This window comes from Eublepharis macularius, chromosome 1 (genome assembly GCF_028583425.1).
Source record: "Eublepharis macularius isolate TG4126 chromosome 1, MPM_Emac_v1.0, whole genome shotgun sequence".
Lineage (NCBI taxonomy): Eukaryota > Metazoa > Chordata > Lepidosauria > Squamata > Eublepharidae > Eublepharis > Eublepharis macularius.
In genome coordinates, this window is record NC_072790.1 from 237301516 (window position 1) to 237319338 (window position 17823).

General features: G+C 48.4%; 2 protein-coding genes across 6 annotated transcripts in view; one reads left to right on the forward strand and one right to left on the reverse strand.

Annotated features, from left to right (window-relative positions):
• Positions 1-5316, forward strand: part of GON4L (gon-4 like) — a 55002-nt gene extending 49686 nt beyond the window's left edge. For 2 of the 3 annotated variants that reach the window (XM_054994064.1, XM_054994069.1), the window contains 4 exons: positions 425-596; positions 2127-2943; positions 3639-3741; positions 4773-5316. In XM_054994064.1, coding sequence (XP_054850039.1) covers positions 425-596; positions 2127-2943; positions 3639-3741; positions 4773-4922 — 1242 coding nt within the window. In that variant the 3' untranslated portion in view covers positions 4923-5316. Of the gene's footprint in view, positions 1-424; positions 597-2126; positions 2944-3638; positions 3742-4772 lie in introns of those variants that run through there. The other variant, XM_054994076.1, reaches the window with a different exon arrangement.
• Positions 5317-5459: 143 nt separating this feature from the next.
• On the reverse strand, positions 5460-17574 carry MSTO1 (misato mitochondrial distribution and morphology regulator 1). 3 transcript variants are annotated; one of them, XM_054978656.1, is made up of 14 exons: positions 17399-17574; positions 15849-15984; positions 15347-15416; positions 12066-12141; positions 10799-10853; positions 10512-10653; positions 10235-10352; positions 9498-9629; positions 8507-8659; positions 8034-8165; positions 7218-7402; positions 6450-6554; positions 6239-6354; positions 5460-5811 (listed from the first exon to the last, which is right to left on the reverse strand). In XM_054978656.1, the coding sequence occupies exons 1-14, from the start codon at positions 17477-17479 to the stop codon at positions 5519-5521; spliced, it is 1794 nt and encodes a 597-aa protein (XP_054834631.1). In that variant the 5' UTR covers positions 17480-17574; the 3' UTR covers positions 5460-5518. The 3 variants fall into 3 exon arrangements, with proteins under 3 accessions (XP_054834631.1, XP_054834640.1, XP_054834623.1); XM_054978665.1 differs by having other exon boundaries at positions 5460-5751; positions 6239-6357; XM_054978648.1 differs by having other exon boundaries at positions 6239-6357.
• Positions 17575-17823: the final 249 nt, after the last annotated feature.

Sequence of the window (17823 nt, forward strand, 5' to 3'; positions counted from 1 at the left end):
GAATCCGTTGGAAATATCTTAGCAGCAAATTCACAAAAGGCCTTTGAAACGAAACTCCGTCCTGGTTTATTAAGTAGTTACATCTTTGTTGTTTTTAACGTTTCACCCAAATTGTGTATCACGTGTTACATAAATGCTCACTGACCCAAGCATGCCGATTTTGAAACACCACTTTGTTCGTAGTTAATAAACAATTTTATTCATGTTCTTTGTGATACTACTTTGATGATCCATAAATATTGCTAATAAATAAATAGTGTTTAAAAAAAATTGGTAGTGCTAGATGATGCAAGCCAATCGAGGAAAGTTTGTACCTTAGGACGCAGTGTTTAATTTTGATAGAATTTTGGAAGAAGCAAATGTATTTGGGGAGGCGGGGCTTACAGAGCTGCTTCTGAAGAGCCCCTCCCCTCTTGGTCTGCAGGCAGGAGACAGCAAGTCTTACAAGCCCCCAGACAGTCTTGCGCAGCGAGAACTGAGCCCTCGCCCTGAAGGGAAGGAGCCTGCGGAGGATAACCTGGAGCACAAAGACGATGGGGAGGTTCTCCAGAGCAGGATGAGGACAGCTGCCAAGAGGGTGGACTCTGCAGTAGCAGGTGCATTGGGGGGAAGGGTCAAGGGGCATGTAAGGCGGCATACCTGTGTGTTGCGGAATGTGAACTGGATCATGTATGTGTGTCTGTGGGATTTTCAGGCAGTCCTGGGATCTTGCACAAAGGTTGGAAGTGATAAGGGCCTCCTTGATTTCCGTTTCAGTAGGTGAAGGAATCTTGGTGTGGATTACCCCTCTCACTCCCTTCACAATCAAGCTGAGCTCTCTCCCGTTTTGCTTGCCAGGCAGCTGTGGTACTTCTGTGCACTTCTAGCTCTGTGGTTTGAAAGTCCTTTCAGAAGCGCCATAACCAGAACTTTTTTTTCTTTCCCCTGAATTGGTCAGTCAGGGTTAGGGAGGGAGTTGTGGCCATTATTCTTCCTTGTTGCTGCCTGCATCATTGTTCTTGCTGGTAAGGATGACCTGACATTTGGAAGTGTCCAGTCTCACTCCTTCAGTGAAGCCTATGAGGGGTGAAAATTGGGAGGCCAAACTTTGAACTGTAAAGAGGAAGTGTAGGCTGTACGCTTAGCCCTGAAGAGGGACAGACACCTCTGACCAGGGACAGTCACGCTTCTTTGGCCTGGGATGAGCAAGGCCTGCAGCCCTAAGTAACGGCCCCAAAGTCATGCAGTTCAGCCCAGCTGGGCAGCCATCTTAGAACATGGCCAAGGTGAGGTCAGCCAGGGCCATGGAAGGATGCCTGATGGCAACCAAAAGGGAAGCAGGAGCGGAATGGAGGTTCGTTCTCACCCCCATGTTATTTGGCTGGGGGGAGTCCTTATAAAATTCCAGGTGCAAATAGACTTGCATGGGGGTAGGGATAGGGGGGCATCCAAGGGAAGAACGTATGGCAAAACTCCGACGTGTGCTGGATTCTAACATTGTAATAAATTGCATGAAGAAAGCCAAATACACTTAATCTGATCCCAGAACTCTGCCGCAGAGTATCTCTCAGAGTGTTGGGCTAGGACTGGAGAAGCCCAGATTTAATACTGGATTACTTTGGGCCAGTCACTCTTTCTCAGCCTAGCCTGCTTCATACAGTTGTTGTGAAGGTTAAACAGAGGAGGGGAGAACCACGTATGCCATCTTGAACTCCTTGAGGAAAAGGTGGGGCTATATATGGGATAGTTGTTACACCTGTGAATCCCAAGAGGGTTTAGAGTTGGTTTGTGTTGGCTTGTGTTGTTTTCAAGAATCCAGTTTGTAGGTTAATTGCTCGGAGAGATTGGTGGGTCCTTGGTATCTAGTGTGAGATGCTAAGGAGTCATCTGCCTGCGTCATGTTCTCACGGGCTAAGGCAGTCCCCTCTTCTTCTGCTGGTGGGCACAGGTGGTGTTAGAGCCAACACAGTAATTATTTTACCAAAGTTAATGGGAGATGAAGGTTAAAGGTCCTTTAACACAAAACAATTTTTCGGTTTTCCTGTGTCTGCAAAATGATATGGCCACAACCTGCACTTCCGACTCTCCGAGTGATGAAGAGACACGTGTGAACCAGGCCCCTCATTGCCTCTTCTTTCTCTCCACAGGTTCCCACACGGATGGGAAGCTGACGTCGTGTGGTGAAGCCTCTATAGAGGGGGATGCACCACTGGGTGGCAGGACTGTAGAACTGTGCTCTGTGCAGGGACCTCATTGCCCCAGGAAAGCAACCGTGGCTGATGTTGCGACGCAACCCCCTGCTACCACTGCAGCATCTTCCGTGCAGGTGCAACGGATTGCAGCTCCGAAACAGCGGCCCAAAGGGGGCTCTTGCTCTGTGGGTGGGGAGAGCGAGGCAGGGCGAGGCCCGAGGGGTGCAGAGGCTTCCTGTGGACTTAGCAAAGACCTCTCAGGGCCTGAGTCGTCTTCAGGGATAGCAGGTAAGGGCCCTGGTCCTCCTCTGGCAAAGGGTTTGCCTCAGAAACCTGCTGTTCAGCCCAGCCTCTTGGCAGAGCCCTCCATGGCTCTTAGTCTCAAGGAAAAGGAGGGGGAGAGGCTGGCCAGTTCTGCAGACTCGAAACCGAACGGACGGGAAACGGAGGGGTCACCCCCCAAAGACTCTGGGCTGAAGGTAGCAGCAGGAAAGAGCTGTCGCTTGCCTACTTGCACAGAACCCTCTGGCGCTTGCCACCCACAGGCTCCTGTGGCTAGTGATCAAAAGGCAAAGGCCACGGGGGCAACGGGCGAAAGCGACTGTTCACGGGAGCAGCAGCAGCAGCAAGCAGAGAGAGGCACAGAGCGTGCTTTGTCGCGCCTGTCCAGGCCAAGGGGAGAAGAGCTGCAGCAGAGAGCAACGGAAGCCATGGTCTGTGCCAAGAACATCAAGGTCAGCTCCACAGGGGAGAAGGTCGTCCTCTGGACCAGGTATGTGCCAAGGCATCGGGGTCACAGCGCCCCTTTTCTAGGATGGGGCAAGAAAGCTCTACCCACCTGGCAGGACTCACCCCCTGCCATTACCGATTTGACCATTTGAACACATGAAGCTGCCTTTCACCGAGCCAGGTCATTGGTCCGTCAGGGTCAGTCTCGTCCACTCAAGACTGGCAGTTGACCTTCCAAGGTCTCAGGCAGAGGGTCATTCACATCCCCTTCCGCCTGATCCTTCAAACTGGAAATGCTGCTGGGGATTGAACCTGGGACCTTCTGCATGCCAAGCAGATGCTGTGCCACTGAGTCCTAGCCCTGTCCTGCCGAGTGCTTCGATTAGCTTCACCCAGTAAAGCCTGCCCACCTGCACTGAGAATTGGAAAGCGTGCACATAAAGATAAGCCCGAGAAAAAGGCAGCAAGGGGGCAAGTTCCAAAGAGGGAGGGGAGGAGAAAGGAGACGGGTGGGGGCAGGGTGACTAAGCAAGGGGGTCTTAAGGGGGGAGGGGAAGAAAGCAGCCATTTGAGGTTTTGTCCGTAGGAATGCCAATCCTGAAAGCTGTTAGCACTGATTTACTCAAGTTGAGTAGTATGTGCACAAGTTTCTGGGAGTGGTGGTGGTGTGGTGAAATCTGGGCCCGGGCAGCAGGGTCGGCTTTGCCCCCCTCTAGAATTGAGGTGTTTCTCTTGCAGGGAGGCTGACCGTGTCATCCTGACCACCTGCCAAGAACGAGGTGCTCAACAGGACACGTTCAGCGCCATCTCACAGCAGCTGAACAACAAAACGGCAGAGGAAGTGAGTCTCTGGGGAAATTAATTTTTTGGATATGGTGGAGTTCCTATGTAACTCCAGTGTTTGCGCTTTTTGCTTCCTAGTGGAGGGCGTATCGCCTACAAGCTTCAGGCTACGTAGCTGATTGGCCCACCGCTTTAAATGGACACCATGGTTGGTAGATGCCAAGGCTAGGAGAGCACTGACCAGATGATGACATTTCCCCGGGGAACAAGGCCCCCGCTCAGTTCCTCAGAAATCACCAATGAGTGGCCGGTGGGATGTGGCTAAGAATGAATGAGCCTTTGAAAAGAAGCGCATCAGGCCATTTTCACGTTTGCTGCCATCGTCTTTCTTCAGCCATGTGATATCCAGAGATTTCCCCCTCCCTCCCTATTGATGTTATCTTGATGATGTCAGTTTCTGTTCCATGGATCTTCCCCAAAATCTCCGCACCGATCAGATCAGGCAGAGACGGATTCAGTAAACGGATTTTTTAAATTCAGGAATCGCAGTACAACCAACCAACATAAGGCAATTGCAGAGAATGATGGTTTAACTGTAACCAGGCTGACTACATACTCCTTGCCCCTCCCCTTTTCCGATGGAACGGAACTCTTGGCTTGGACAGCCTTTCAGCGCTAGAAAACTCCGCTGTTAACTATGTAACTTCCCTACCTTCTATAACTGCCAGGCTCACTCCTGTCAGACATTAAACTGCAACTGTGTAACTTCTGCCTTCCATGCCAGACAGGTTAACCCCTGTCTGATAGATGGCAGGGTATTTTTTTGCTCTCTGTCAGTGGGGTGGTGCTTGAGAAGAGACAGACAGTACATGTCTCTCCACTGCTCTGTGGTGAGCTTAGGGTAGGAGTGGGGTAGGGAAGGTGCAGCACTTACTCAGCCTGCTTCTAATGCATAGAAGCAGCAGGAGAACGTTTGTAGCTACCCTGCATCTTAACGGCATTAAGGAAATTCGGCTTTGCAGAGCCGCAGCATTAACCGAATGTCTCCCAATTCTTTCTGATCTATGACCTGTGCTGTTCTTCTCTCAGGTGGCCCACCGGTTCAGGGAGCTGATGGCGTTGTTTCACACAGCCTGCGATGTCAGCTCGGAAGATGAAGACGATGCAACCAGCACCAGCAACACTGACCAGCTCTCGGACAAAGACCCAGTTCTCTCTGAAGAAGAGCAGGAGGAATAAGGCTGCTGGGCAAGAAAAACAAGCGTCGCTGCCCCAGGCCGTGCTTTGGGAAGGCGATCTTGTTCGCTGCAGTGACGTGCTCCACTCTGGGGAATGTTGCCGGCTCACTCGCCCCCTCCGAGTTGCAGCAGGTTTCCCCTGCAACTTGGTTAGAGTAACTGGCTGCTGCCTGCCCCACCCTCCAGTACCCTACTGCGGCTGCCTTCAAAGGATCGTTGCACATGAAAGAGGGGATTGACTGTGGAGTGGAAATCTGCAGAGTTGCACTTATTCTTGGACAGCACATGATGTAAATATCTTAAGAGTAGGAACTGTGTACATTCTCTCCTGTGCCTCTTCTGTATGAATATTTATTGTGCAGTTTAATATTAATTAATAAAGCCATTCATTTGGAGTAAGTGAGCCATCTTTCCTAAATTTACAGCTTCCTGATTGGCAGGGTGGTGGAGCTGAAGGTGGGCATGCTTAAGAACCACACAGCCCCTCCGCTTCTGCCACGTTGAGGACACCAAGTGGACTGTGAAGACGCATGCCAGCAAGCTTTTATTTATTTATTAATTTACAATGCAGCCAGAGGGCTCCTCGCACAAGGGAAATCAGTCCACTTCCTCCTCCGATTCTTCTTCTGAGCCGCTCTCTCTGTAACACTGGGACAACGTCCTCAGCTCCTCCAAGGCCTCCTGGAAATCATCGAGTTCAACTCCTGCAGAAAAAAAACTTGCCCAGCGCCGGACATCCAGGTGGCGCAGCTCTTTGTAAAAAGCGCCAAGGGTTCCGTGCAGAACAGCTGAGGACTGCAGAGCAGCAATGACGGGAATGCTTTCGACATCTGGAGGATGGAAGGAGGAGATGGAGATTGAGGCCGGAGTCTTCCGATTAAGAGGCAAGGCTGGAAAGGAAAAAAGCTCTCCCTGTGGGTCTTTGTCCTTGCACTTAAACTGGGCTGTGACTCATGCAAAGCAAGCTACCTCTATGCTTCAGGGCAAGTGGTTTTTTTAAACTGGCTCTTCCTTGGCAATGTCCACAATAGCTTAATGGAGTAGCCTTTAAGTAGGTATTATTTATCAGAACAGGAGCGTGTCTCAATGCCCTCGGACTGGCCAAAAGTGTGGCCAGGGGTACCCCCCTATCTTGTACAATGTAGCTTGCCTTGTTAATCTGTACAATCCTGTAGCCGCCCCTTTCCTTCCCACCCCAAATTATAAATGGTGGCAGCAGCAGCAGCATGGATCGTACGGGCATTATATTCTGCCACAAAGGGGGGGGGGTCATGCCTCCCTCCCCCACTGTGTTGTCTGAGTCCCAATCCTCCTTACTTGCTGAGGCCCGTGCAGGTGCGTCCAAGAGGAATCCTTGTTTGTCCAGCAGAGGAGAGAAGTACTGGGGATAGGGGGCCAGCAGCTGGCAAGGGCTTTGCAGTAAGTGGACGGTGCTGCTGAGCACAAACAGAACCAGCATTATCGGGAAGAACAGGGATGCTACCTTCTCTGCCCCCCTCTCTGTTTCCCCTTGATTAGCTTCACCAACCTGAGAGTTGTGGGTGACACCGTGTACAAGTAGCGGGCCAGAACCTCCTCTCCTGTCTCGCTCATATGGAGGACGGATTTGGGTTCACAACCTGGAGGAGGTTTACTTGACGAGAAACAAATAGGGGTTGTCTTACAATGGTGCAGAGATGTTTCCATTAAAACTACAACTGCCAAGCATTTTATGGTCACTTAAATGCGACTTGGGTCTCTAAAAAGGCTTAAAGAGGAATAAATACTATTCTGTCCTGATTTTTGGCTGTTTTGAGTGGCAGGTGGACTTTTTGCCCATCCCATCATGGTTGCTGCTGGTAGTGACCCCTTAGACGTTTGAGTGCCTGGCTAAGTCTACATATCACCCAGAAAGACTTGTTGCCTGTTAAAGGCCTCTGTGGTTGGGCCTCATAGCTTAGCCTTCTTTCTGACCTGCTGTTTTTTCCCGTCAGGAAGCACAGGGGATCATTTCCATCATGTGACTGCCCACCTGCACTCCACAGTAGTACAATTTCATATACAAACCGAGTGTCTCAGTGAGGTCAAGTTTTGAGACCGTGTCTTAAGAAGTTCTGGGTACCAGTTCTGACTTCCACCAGCTAAAATCAGGTTACCTTAGACCCAGGCCGCCCCACCCATTTTGGAAATGTTGCCACAAGGGACTCCAAAGAGGAAAATGAACTAAAGCGGCAAGAATGTAACCTCAAGGCCCTGCTTGGCTGACCCAGACAACTCCAGAAATGCAGAATTCAGCAGCCCCATCTCGGTGTCCTACCTGACCAGATGTTCTTTGGCAATTCCTCTCAGCACAGCAGACTGAGCAAAACAGCGGATGCCGCGTTGCTCGCCGCATGAAGATAGCGGGCTCCAAGGCAGGCCTGACTGGTGGGCACACAAAGCGTCCGGAAGGGACTGTGATGGCGCCACAGGAAAAGGCACAGCAGTGACTGCTGTTGCTACCTGGAGAGGAAATGGGAATAAGGGGAGTTGGGAGATTTTTCTTCTCGAGGTTTGGTGTGTGATGTTTACTTTGAAAGGCAGGATCGGAAGGCATCAAGCCTTCCAGGTCACTAATCAGTCAGAAATGGACCGTAAACATGATGCAAAATTCTGTCTCGAAACGAACTGCCCCACAGCCAAGGGAGAGTACTTTCTCCAAGGGGCCACAGCTGAGGAACCAGAATTATTCATAATTTGGAGGAGACGAACACCCTCCCACATTCGCCTGTGACCAGTGCCCATTTGGCTCCTCTTCTTACAGAGCCCCCGCCCCCCCTTGCAGGAGCTATTCCACCTGGCTGTTTAGAGGGAAGGCAGAGACCGAGGCTGCTGATGTTATTTTAAAAGGTAATATGCATTGGATGCTTTTGCAGTACACAACCCCCCCCCCAAATCAGTTTTTAAATGAGTGAAACTTGCCATCCCAACAGCTATTCTAAAGAAACTAGAACTAGGAAACTTTGAGAAACTAGTAAATGAATGTGTGCTTCCAACCCTAACTTAACCTTCTTTCCTCTCCAGCCTCAGCTTCTTTACTTTTTGGAGGGCAAGGGCCGGTTAGAAAAGAGTCTAGATGGAGCCAGGGCTGTACCTTCCTCCCTGAGAAATTCAGTGCTTCTGCAAGGTGGGCCATGGAGATAGTCGAGGCCTGGAGTCGGTAAGGAACAGTGCACGTGTCCAGGGCTGTTGCTAGAATGGCACTTGTGTGATAGTCCAGAGATGCCTGCCACGGGTGATAAAAGGAAAAAAATGTCTTTTCTGAAGACAGACTTCTGCTCCCAAGCAGATAATACTCTAGAAAGAGAGAGAGATGGGTGAACTCTGCGGGACAGAAATCTCTGCTGGTGCTTGGAATTTGTTTCAGTGATAATCTGCAATTCATTTTGACTGCTGTATTTGACTAAGAGGATGAGAAGTTACAAGGAGGAACCTGGGATGGGAGCAGAGGAAAGGTCAATATGAGATACACGAATACCTGCCCTCAGCACACTTGGTGGGCACCCGCATGTCCCTCCCCTTCCTTCTCATGGTGTAGCCTAAAAACTCACACCTGCAAACACTCACATCATAGTGCACATATGGAAGTGCAACGGGGGGCTCTGGTCTGAGCCCCAACCTCCCATTCAGCGACAAGGGGCAGAAGAGCGAGCTGTGGCTGGAAAGATGGACCAACCCCAGAACGGTGTTCATGAGCCTGTAGAAACTCAGCTGTGGATTCTGCAAAAAAGGAAGGAAATGTGTTAGAATTGTTTCAGGTAGGTAGCCATGTCGGTCCAGAGTAGAAGAGCAAGATTTGAACCTTTAAAGACCAATGAAACTTCCCAGCGTATAAACTTTTGACAATTAAAGTTCCCTTGTTTGACTCTCAAAAGCTTGCACTCTGGAAATCTTGTTGGTATATAAGGTGCTGTTGGGCTCAAACATTGCTCGAACTAGAATTGCTATTTCTGGGGAGCATAAACAGCAGCGGGCCTGTTCACTTACACCCACTGCCACAAACACCATCCATAAAGTATGGCTGGTCCCTCTCACTTGGGGGGAAAACAGGCTGTTACCGCTTCAGATGGCAGGAAAGCCACTGCAAGTGAGGAGGTCTAGCCAGGGAGGTGACAAGAGGCCACCCAGCAAGAGAAGGGAGCCTTGTGGGCTGGTGCTAGGTGCATCTTCAGTATAGAAAGCGTCTGTACAAAACGCTCCCTGAAGATAACGACTCCCATGTCACACTGCCATGAAATGGCATAAATGCTGGTTTACAGAATATTAACTTCCAGCTGTAGTAGCAGTTCATTTTATCTGCATTAGTTTCCTTCCCTCTCTCAGGAGCAGTCCTTCTCTTAATTATCCCACTTCTACCCTTCCTCTAAGTTGCTGCAAAGGCAGGCATCCTCTCTGCAATGGAGGGTAATAGTGACCTGTCCAAAGTGGAGAGGGGATTTAAACCCACCAGCCCCAGCCAAATACTGTCCAGTCCACAGTACCCCAGTGAGAACTTACTCACTTTCAATCTTGTCCATCAGCCCTGAGTGGGGAAGAGAAAGGTCGAAGTCACACTTACTGGTACGCTATGCACTGGAGTTAGCCCCCATGTCAGGATTCCCTTCCCTGTGTATTCGTCTTGAAGCAGCTCTGTGACCTTTGCCCCAACTCCCGAAAACCCATTGTGCAAGTCGCAGAGGACCTGGAAGCCCTGTGCAAAGAGAGAAATAAAGGCATGGGCAAAGGTGGCCATCCAGCAGTCCCAGAGGAACCACTGTCAGCCCCCTGGGCCCCTGCCAAGGCGAATGTGTCTGCACAGTGTTCCTGACTTGATCAGGGACTCTTCCAAGCTCTAGTATTTAGCTAAACTCCCTGTTGTCTTCGCTAAATATTAGGAGAAACTTCCTTAAGACAGCAGTGGTTCAGTGGTGCAACAGATGTACCTTCTGATGCATCGTGTCATTTAGCAGAGAGGATTCTTCAGCCTCAATCACCCTGGCCTGGTCAGGGTGTGGAGTGAGTGAGTGAGTAGGGTGTGTTTGGTGGAGGGGCTGGCTCCTGAGCAGCTTGGCTAGGGAGAATAGAGCTTTTGGGGGTGAAGGAGTGGGCCATTCCTCAACAAGAGGCAAACCAGGATCTCACGTACAAGATCTATGCAGAAATATCTGTAGCTGGCAGAAGGATGGCTCACAGCCTCCCCTGGAAGGGTTCCTAAGTACGCTTTACTCCCCCTTCTCATCACTCACACAGCATAACCACCCTTTCAAGAGGCCCTGGCCTAAGGAAGGTCCCACAGGTGACTGCGGCAACGCACACCTGCAAATAGTCGCACTCTTCCACGTAGAAATGAAGTCGGTCTTCGAGCTCCTCAAGGTATGTGGGATCTTGCAGGAGCTTTTCTCCTTGTCCAAAGGCTTCCAGGCGGCTGGATTCCCTGGAAGAAAGTGGCAAGGTCATTTGGAAGGGCCTTTTTTGGAACAGGAGGGGGACAAGCTGGTATATTCCAATGGGGCTCAGAATTTTAGGAGGCTGGTTGGTTTCTCCTGCCCACCCCCTAGAATGGCTGCATGGCATAGAGAGAAAAGCTCCTTACCCCTCATGATTGTACTGATGGATTGTTAAGATGCTGCGAGGATGCAGGTGTGTCCGGAGAAAGTCTGACCAAACATGCATTGTACTTTCCATGTTTGGTTCTTTCGAAGCCTTATCCTGCCCCTCAAGGAGCAGAGTCCTGTCTGGGTAAAGGAGAGCTGCCATGAAGTGGGTGGATCACAAAACTTCCCTGAACTATCCTCCGTCAGTGGATCCGCCCTGTCTGCTTTTCCTACCCCCTACCCCATTCTACCCCAACAGGCAGTTATGCCTGCAAAGCAGACACACCTTTACCACCATGGGGAGTCCTGGGAGCAAAATTGCCACTGGGGGATGTGCCACCCTGAAACAGAATGAGATAAGAGACATGATAGCCTCAGGCTTTGACTGACCTGTAAGTATGGACAGGTTCACACAATAGCCAGGAAATGTTACTGTTTGACATCCTGGATGATGTTTTGCAAAAGAGTTCACCAAAGTGATCATGGACAATTGAATCAAACATGCAACTTTTTTAAAACATGAAAACCAATGTTAAAATGCATAAAGTTGTATTACCAATTAAAAAACAATGAACAGCTGCTAACTAGCTGAGACCTTCCAAGTTCTAGCGCATTTGTAAAGTGCAATTTGAAGCCATGATCCCCATAACGAAAGGCTGGAAAGAGGCAGCCTTCCATTGCCACCCTCCATGGTTAAGTCCACATCCCCTCAAACGTATTCCCTTGGTGCCATGATCAGTCACTCTTTCCAGCACACGACTGTCAGCCAACAGTTGGCAGCTTTGAAAACTGAATGTCTTTCCCTGCCCTCATATGATCAGTCACATGGAAGTGTTTGGATGTATGAACACCCGCCCCCCCCCCCCGCCCCCATGCTTGTGGGGAGAGCAGACTATAAATTTAATAAATAACATCTGGATTTGGTTGAGATCTTGGAGGGACTTCCTCCACGTAGTTCAGGGGAAGACCTGTTTTCAGCCTTATCAAAGGGGACTTGAGAATGAAGAAGTGTCACACCAAGAGGGCAATGTGGCCATTTTTAAACTGATGGTTCCTGCTGCCTTGTCCTCATCATGACACCCTAACAGGACATGGTTTGGTCAATGCAAAGAGGCTGGTGAGCTGCTCCTGGCAGCACAGGATGAGAGAGCCCCTTCCTCCCTCACCTGCCACTGCAAGGCTATTTTGCCTTCTGCCCCTAAATGGAAGAGAGTGAAGACACAAAATCTTACTGAAGAAGCAGAACAAAGAATAGCAGCGAGGAGTGCATGTTGAAGCCATCCATTGGCTTGAAAGGCATGCTATAGTGAACAACAGTTTTGAACCCCAGTGGGTCTCCCTATGCTTGCCATTTTGATTGTAAATCTCTTTGGATGCTTCTTTAACAGAAAAGTGATTAATAAATACAATCAATTAATGTGATTAGTAGCAAAAGTGACCACCTTGCCCTTTTTTAACCTCTAAAGCTTCTTAACAGCAAACTGAAGACCATCCCAGGGACCAAAGTAGAAAAGCACACACAAATCAATGTGAATCCACACTCAGAATCTTACTTGAGATCTGTTGAGGTCTTTCAGGAAAGGATTCTTAGGGGATGTCTCTTCCTGATGTGCTGTCAGTTTCCCCTTCCTGAAAAGTAAAATCCTTTTACCAGGTAACAGGGCAGGGATGCAACAATCTCTGCCAGAGGGACGCGTGCTAGAAGTTGTTCTTGGCTGTGGAACGCACTACATCTCAAAGAGTCAACCTGGCCAATGAGGAAATGACGTTTGTATACAGAGAGCCATGGGAGTGAGGCTACACACTGTGCACTATCCAACCCATGGGGGTTGAATCAAAAGGGACTTTTGTTTAGCATCCCTCTATCCAACCTATTTTTGTAATATTCCTGATCGTACTGGAAGCATGGGCAGAAATTCAGAGAGTGTGTGTTTCAGCTTTTTAATTTTTGCTGGCCTCAGATTATTGAAGTGACGGTGCTCACCTGTGGTTTCTCACAGTCATCTGTCTACTAAATGAATACATATTATACGTCTTTAAAAGTTCTCTTTAGTATCAGACCTTATGCCAAATTATGCTTAGGTTGCTGCAGGTTGTAAAGATTGCATCTTGTGAAAAGGGTTATATTTTGGTTCCTTGCTTATAAGTTCTTAAGACCACAATATTTTTATAATTAACTATGCTTCTGACTGACTTCCACTTTAGGACTGGTCTTATACTATTTTGAATGTAACAGGTCTTGACAAATTTTCTTTTGACCTAGGAGCCGGCCCAAAAAATAATGAGCCCAGACGTATCCATACCAAATACAATTTTTCTCTCTGTCATATTAAGCAAGTTTAATGTTGCCTCTAACATATCAGGCCCTACTCTAAGAACATCAGTTAGTTGTGAAGATCAGGGCCTTTATTGCAGTTGACCTGAGGCTCTGGAACAGCTTCCTGAATAAGGTGTGCAGAGTTGCTACTTCCTCATCTTTCAAATGGGGAGTAAAATCCTGAAGAGGCACAGCCCAGGAAAAACTTGAAAACTTACTCTCCCCTACAGAAATTAAGCCCGTGTACATGCTACTGGACCTTGATCTGGATAGCCCAGGCAAGCCTGATCTCATCAGATCTCAGAAGCTAAGCAGGGTCAGCCTTAGTAATTGGATGGGAGACCTCCACTAAAGACCAGGGCGGCAGAGGCAGGTAATGGCAAACTACCTCTGTTAGTCTCTTGTCATGAAAACCCCACTTGGGGTCACCAGAAGTCAGCTATGACTTGAGGCACTCTCTATCACTACACATCACTGGATGAATATGTACTCTTCCCCAGCTTTGCTCCGCCTCCATCTTCTCTCCCCTCTTTGTCATCTTCCTTGTCTCAGATTTTAAACTGGAAGCTCCTTGGGGCAGGGGCTTGCCTTCTTATGCTCTATAAAGCGTCATGCACAATGACTGTTCTGCATAATATAAAAACCCACAATATGATTCAGATGAATGTACACAAATCGGGCCTAAATTAATGGGTTCCAATGGCATAGCCCTGTTATATTTGCACCAACAAAAACAAGAACTACTATGGCACCTAAAAGACATGCATTGCAACACAAGCTTTTGCAGCCTCAAGCCTCTTTGGTTTAAGCTAATATTGTAAAAGCCGAAAAATACCCAAGTTCAGCTGAAACATGGAGTCCTTTGAGGGGGAGGGATAAATTTCAAACAGGAGTCCCCACTTCAGTGATCCAGTAAATGTGGATCATAACTATGTGTATCAAATTAATACACAAAGCCTGAATATAAAAACCACTGACAATCTACTTTATTGCTTGTGCTTTGAATTATTTCAACAACGAAAGTTGGCTTGAAGACTGAAAAACTTCTTGTTCTCTCTCCAGGCTAGCTTTCTCTGTCCCCCCTCTCACCCTTGGGGGAAAAAATCTCTTACTTTTGCCCGTCCTACCAAATGCAGCCACCTGCCTGCAGTTTTCCCGACTGCAGCAGGAGAGCAGAAGTTCCCAACAAAGGCAAAACTCCTCCTCCTTTGTGCCGTGGTGGGGATGGTGGTGCTAAGCAGACTAGGAGAGTGAGTAGCCACTAAGCTCCTTTTGCAGCAGAGCTTGTATCCTAGCAACAAATTACCTCAGTGCTATAACAGATTTTCAGCACCAGTGATCTGAAAAGCTTGATGCAATTGGCACCACTAGACAGGTGGACTCCTATAGACTGCTCACTTGAATCCTGATAAGGATTTTGAAGAAACCTCAGCCATGACCGTCACTGAATACTGTAAGTTTCCAGGTTTATTTGTTACTATTCAGGAATTACATCAACCAGGGTTTTGCAGATAGCCATTTTCTGACTCTGTACTACAAATTATTTTTAACAATCCTATGTGTTAAGCCCTTGGATTTTGTAAAACAGAAGAGGGGAAACTATGGTCTGGGGCAACATCTGGCCTGCAGCAGCTTTTCATCTAACCATCAAGCTCCTTAACAGTTTGTTGGAAACATTGACCCGATAGACTGCAGCATCAGCCAGTGAACTCCTGAAATTGTTAAAGACACTCTTATTAAGAACTGGAGGGCCACATCTGGGTCACTGCCCAATTTTGAGTGTTGGAAACAAGAGGAGTTAACATCTATCTCGAAGCCCTCAAAAGACGGTAGAGACCCAGATATGGCCTTCATGCTGAAAATTTCCCCATTTCCCCATTCCTGTTATAAATGACCATCACTTCTAACATTTTACCTTATTTAAGTAGATAATTCTGCTGGCAATTGCCTCTTCTGTTTTTCACCCTTTCAGCTATTGCCAGATAATATCTGTGTGTTTGTTCTGGAGCTTAACAGTTCACACCAAAAATACCCAAATCTTTAAACTGGACATGTCTGGAAATTTTTACGCTTTCCAGTTTGCATTCTGTAGTCTCTTAACATTCCACAATGTTTATTCTCTCACAGGGGCTGAGGAGGAAGGATTGATACCATGAAAAACGTCTGGTGATATTAAAGCATGCAGAGCAAGAAAAACAACTGTTCTACGAAAAGTTTGGTGCCTTGCCTTCTTGAAACAAAGAAGTTGTTGCTTCCCAGACTACAGCGCACGCAAGTTTCAGTATTCTGTCTGCAATCACTTGAGCCCAGAAACACGGAATTTTGGATGAAATCCAAATCTTGAGGTGTCTAGCATTCTGCACCAGTGTCAGTATTCTAGGCTCACTCATGGGCCTGAAATACACATTCATGACTGTGGCATCCATAAACCAAGAATCCTCCAGAGCTGCTCACAGTGTGTGAAAAGTAGCTGTCAGTATATAAAACAGTGTGTGTGAGTGTTGGGTGGGAACTCACCATGCCACAGGTGTGTTTGTTTTCGTATCTTGGTACAAGCATCCCTCCTGTTTCAAAGAGCTCAGGCTCCCTGTATAGAAGGCAAAAAATGGTCATTCTGAAAACCAGCTTGGTAACCAGCCTCATCGGATACCCCAAGCATACAAGCTCTCCCCTAATCTTTTATTAGGGCACCCAGGAGCTGCCAACAGGAGAGGACAAGAGTGTCCAGGTGCAGCCAGCAAGCATACCTGCAAATGGGTGCTTCCTTCCCATCCACCCCCAGAAAGGCTGCAAAACTTCATATCCAAAGGGATGAAGTGACTATGTGCCTCTCACTCCTCAACAAGAAAATAGGCACCAGAGGGCTGGGGCTGTATTCAGCAGTACCCATGTTACTTTGCTTACAGCCTGAGGTTTGCAACCTAAGAGGCAAGGAAGGCATAAGCAGATGGGGGCAGGTATGTCTTCTCCTCATTGGCAGACTTCAATGTGTCTGAACGCTGCGCCCCTCCAACCTCACCTTTGAGGTCCATGACAATGAGGCGGGGCGTGTACGTCTCTTGGCCCTGGAGGGTTTCCCCTGCTCGGAACAGCACGTCATGACGTATCCCTTCATTAGATTTCTTGTCCACAGGATCAGTGCAGAATGATGCTTCCTGGGATGGATGGAGAAAAGTGAACATTGATTCCCATATCTGAAGCAGGGCTTTCCCCCCGCTTCTCCCTTCAGGTCTTTATACTGCAGGTGGGAGAATCTTTTGCTTATGCAAACCATTTTTATTTATGTCATTTATATTCCACCTTTCTCACTGAGACTCAATGTGGATTACATAGTGTGAGATTAGTACAATCCGAGGCAAGGACAAGGGCAGGCATTTCCATACAGTGTCAAGAATATTTCCATAAACAATGTCATGGGATAAATGAATACAAGTTTACAAAGACATAGTATTAGCAAGGCTCCAGTATGGGGCTGAGGAACTGCTGAAACAGAACATAATCAATTCTAGAGCTTACATTAAACAACATAAAGCACAGGTAGTATATAGGAGTACATATTTAAAGCAACAGATAATATATAAGGCAACATAATGGTGAAATGTATGGTTTCTAACTCATTAGCGAAATATCTGGGACCCCTTTCCTACAATACCGCCCTCTTAGCTGAGAAAAAGTCCTTTTTGAATAATTCAGTTTTGCATTGTTTGAGGAAAGCCAGGAGCATGGGGGCTCTCCTGACCTCCTCAGGCAGGCCTTTCCATAGGGTAGGGGCCACCACAGAGAAAGCCCGTGTACAGGCTGCTGCAAGTAAGAAAACTAGCTCAGCAGAAACTGGATTGAAATCTCACTCAGATATGTGGATCCTCCCCATGTGAAAACATTCTCAGTGATGCTGCCTGTTCTACAGGCTCAGGATTTTATCTGCTGCAGAGGGAAAGCAGTACAGAGCTGCTCTCTGTGGCGTGAAGTCAGTGGCCAAACATAAAGAAATGGCAGGCAGTACAAGATTCAAATCTTGCCTCAACAAATGAACTGCTACTGTTGTTAAATATTATTATCCCTGCTGAGCTGCCTCCTCAAACCAAACCCTCCCCAGGCTCCATTCCAATCTCCAGGAATTTCCCACTCTGGAGTTGGCAGTCCTATTCACGTGCGTGCTTTTTATTTTTATTCCTTCGACTTATATTGCAGACTGTGTTCAGAAGCGTGTATATATACGTATGATGTATGTTATCATGACACTCTGTCATCCGCCTTGGTCTCAGCGAGAAAGGTGGCCTATACAAAAATAAACAAATAACTGCTCTTACGCCCTCACGGAAATAATTTTAAATCTCTCCCCTCATCGCTTAAATTCTCCTCAGAAGCAACCTCCCCCCGCCCCCACAACGGTAACTGAGAGGAAAGCCCCTGATTGGACGAGCAGGAGTAGCTAGCAAAGGCGAGGGGGCGTCGCTGAAAGTTGATGAGCCACGCCCCTCTGCCGCTCCACCCTTCCAATCAGAGCTCCCCGCGCGTCGTCATCTCTTCTTCCCCCTCCCTCCTGCCTTTTTCCTCGAGTTTGTTTACCTGAAGCCCCCACCAATGGGCTCCCACGCTCCCCGCGTAGTGGCCTAACTGAAGCGTCACCACCTCGCGGGGGCCCCACATCCCAGCTCGCGCCGGCTCGCTTTCTTCTTCTTCTGCCCTGCAGCGCGCGCTGATTATGCTAGGGGGCGGGGCAAGAGGCGAGGGGCCGTTGAAGGAGCTAAACTTGCGGAGGGGGGGCGGGGAAACGCGTCGGCACGCGCACGCCCGCGTGACGAGACGCTCGCTGAGCCCCGCTCCTATTGGTTGAGGGAGGGCACCAATCACCGGCGGGGCAGTGGGCAAAACGCGCGATTGAGTGAAGAAATATTCTAAGCCACATTCCCATTGGTTGAAAAACCAGTAAGGGGGAGGAGCGTGCGTGAGTCGGGCTCAAACTTCGCCGAACGTCGAGGACTTACGTACAG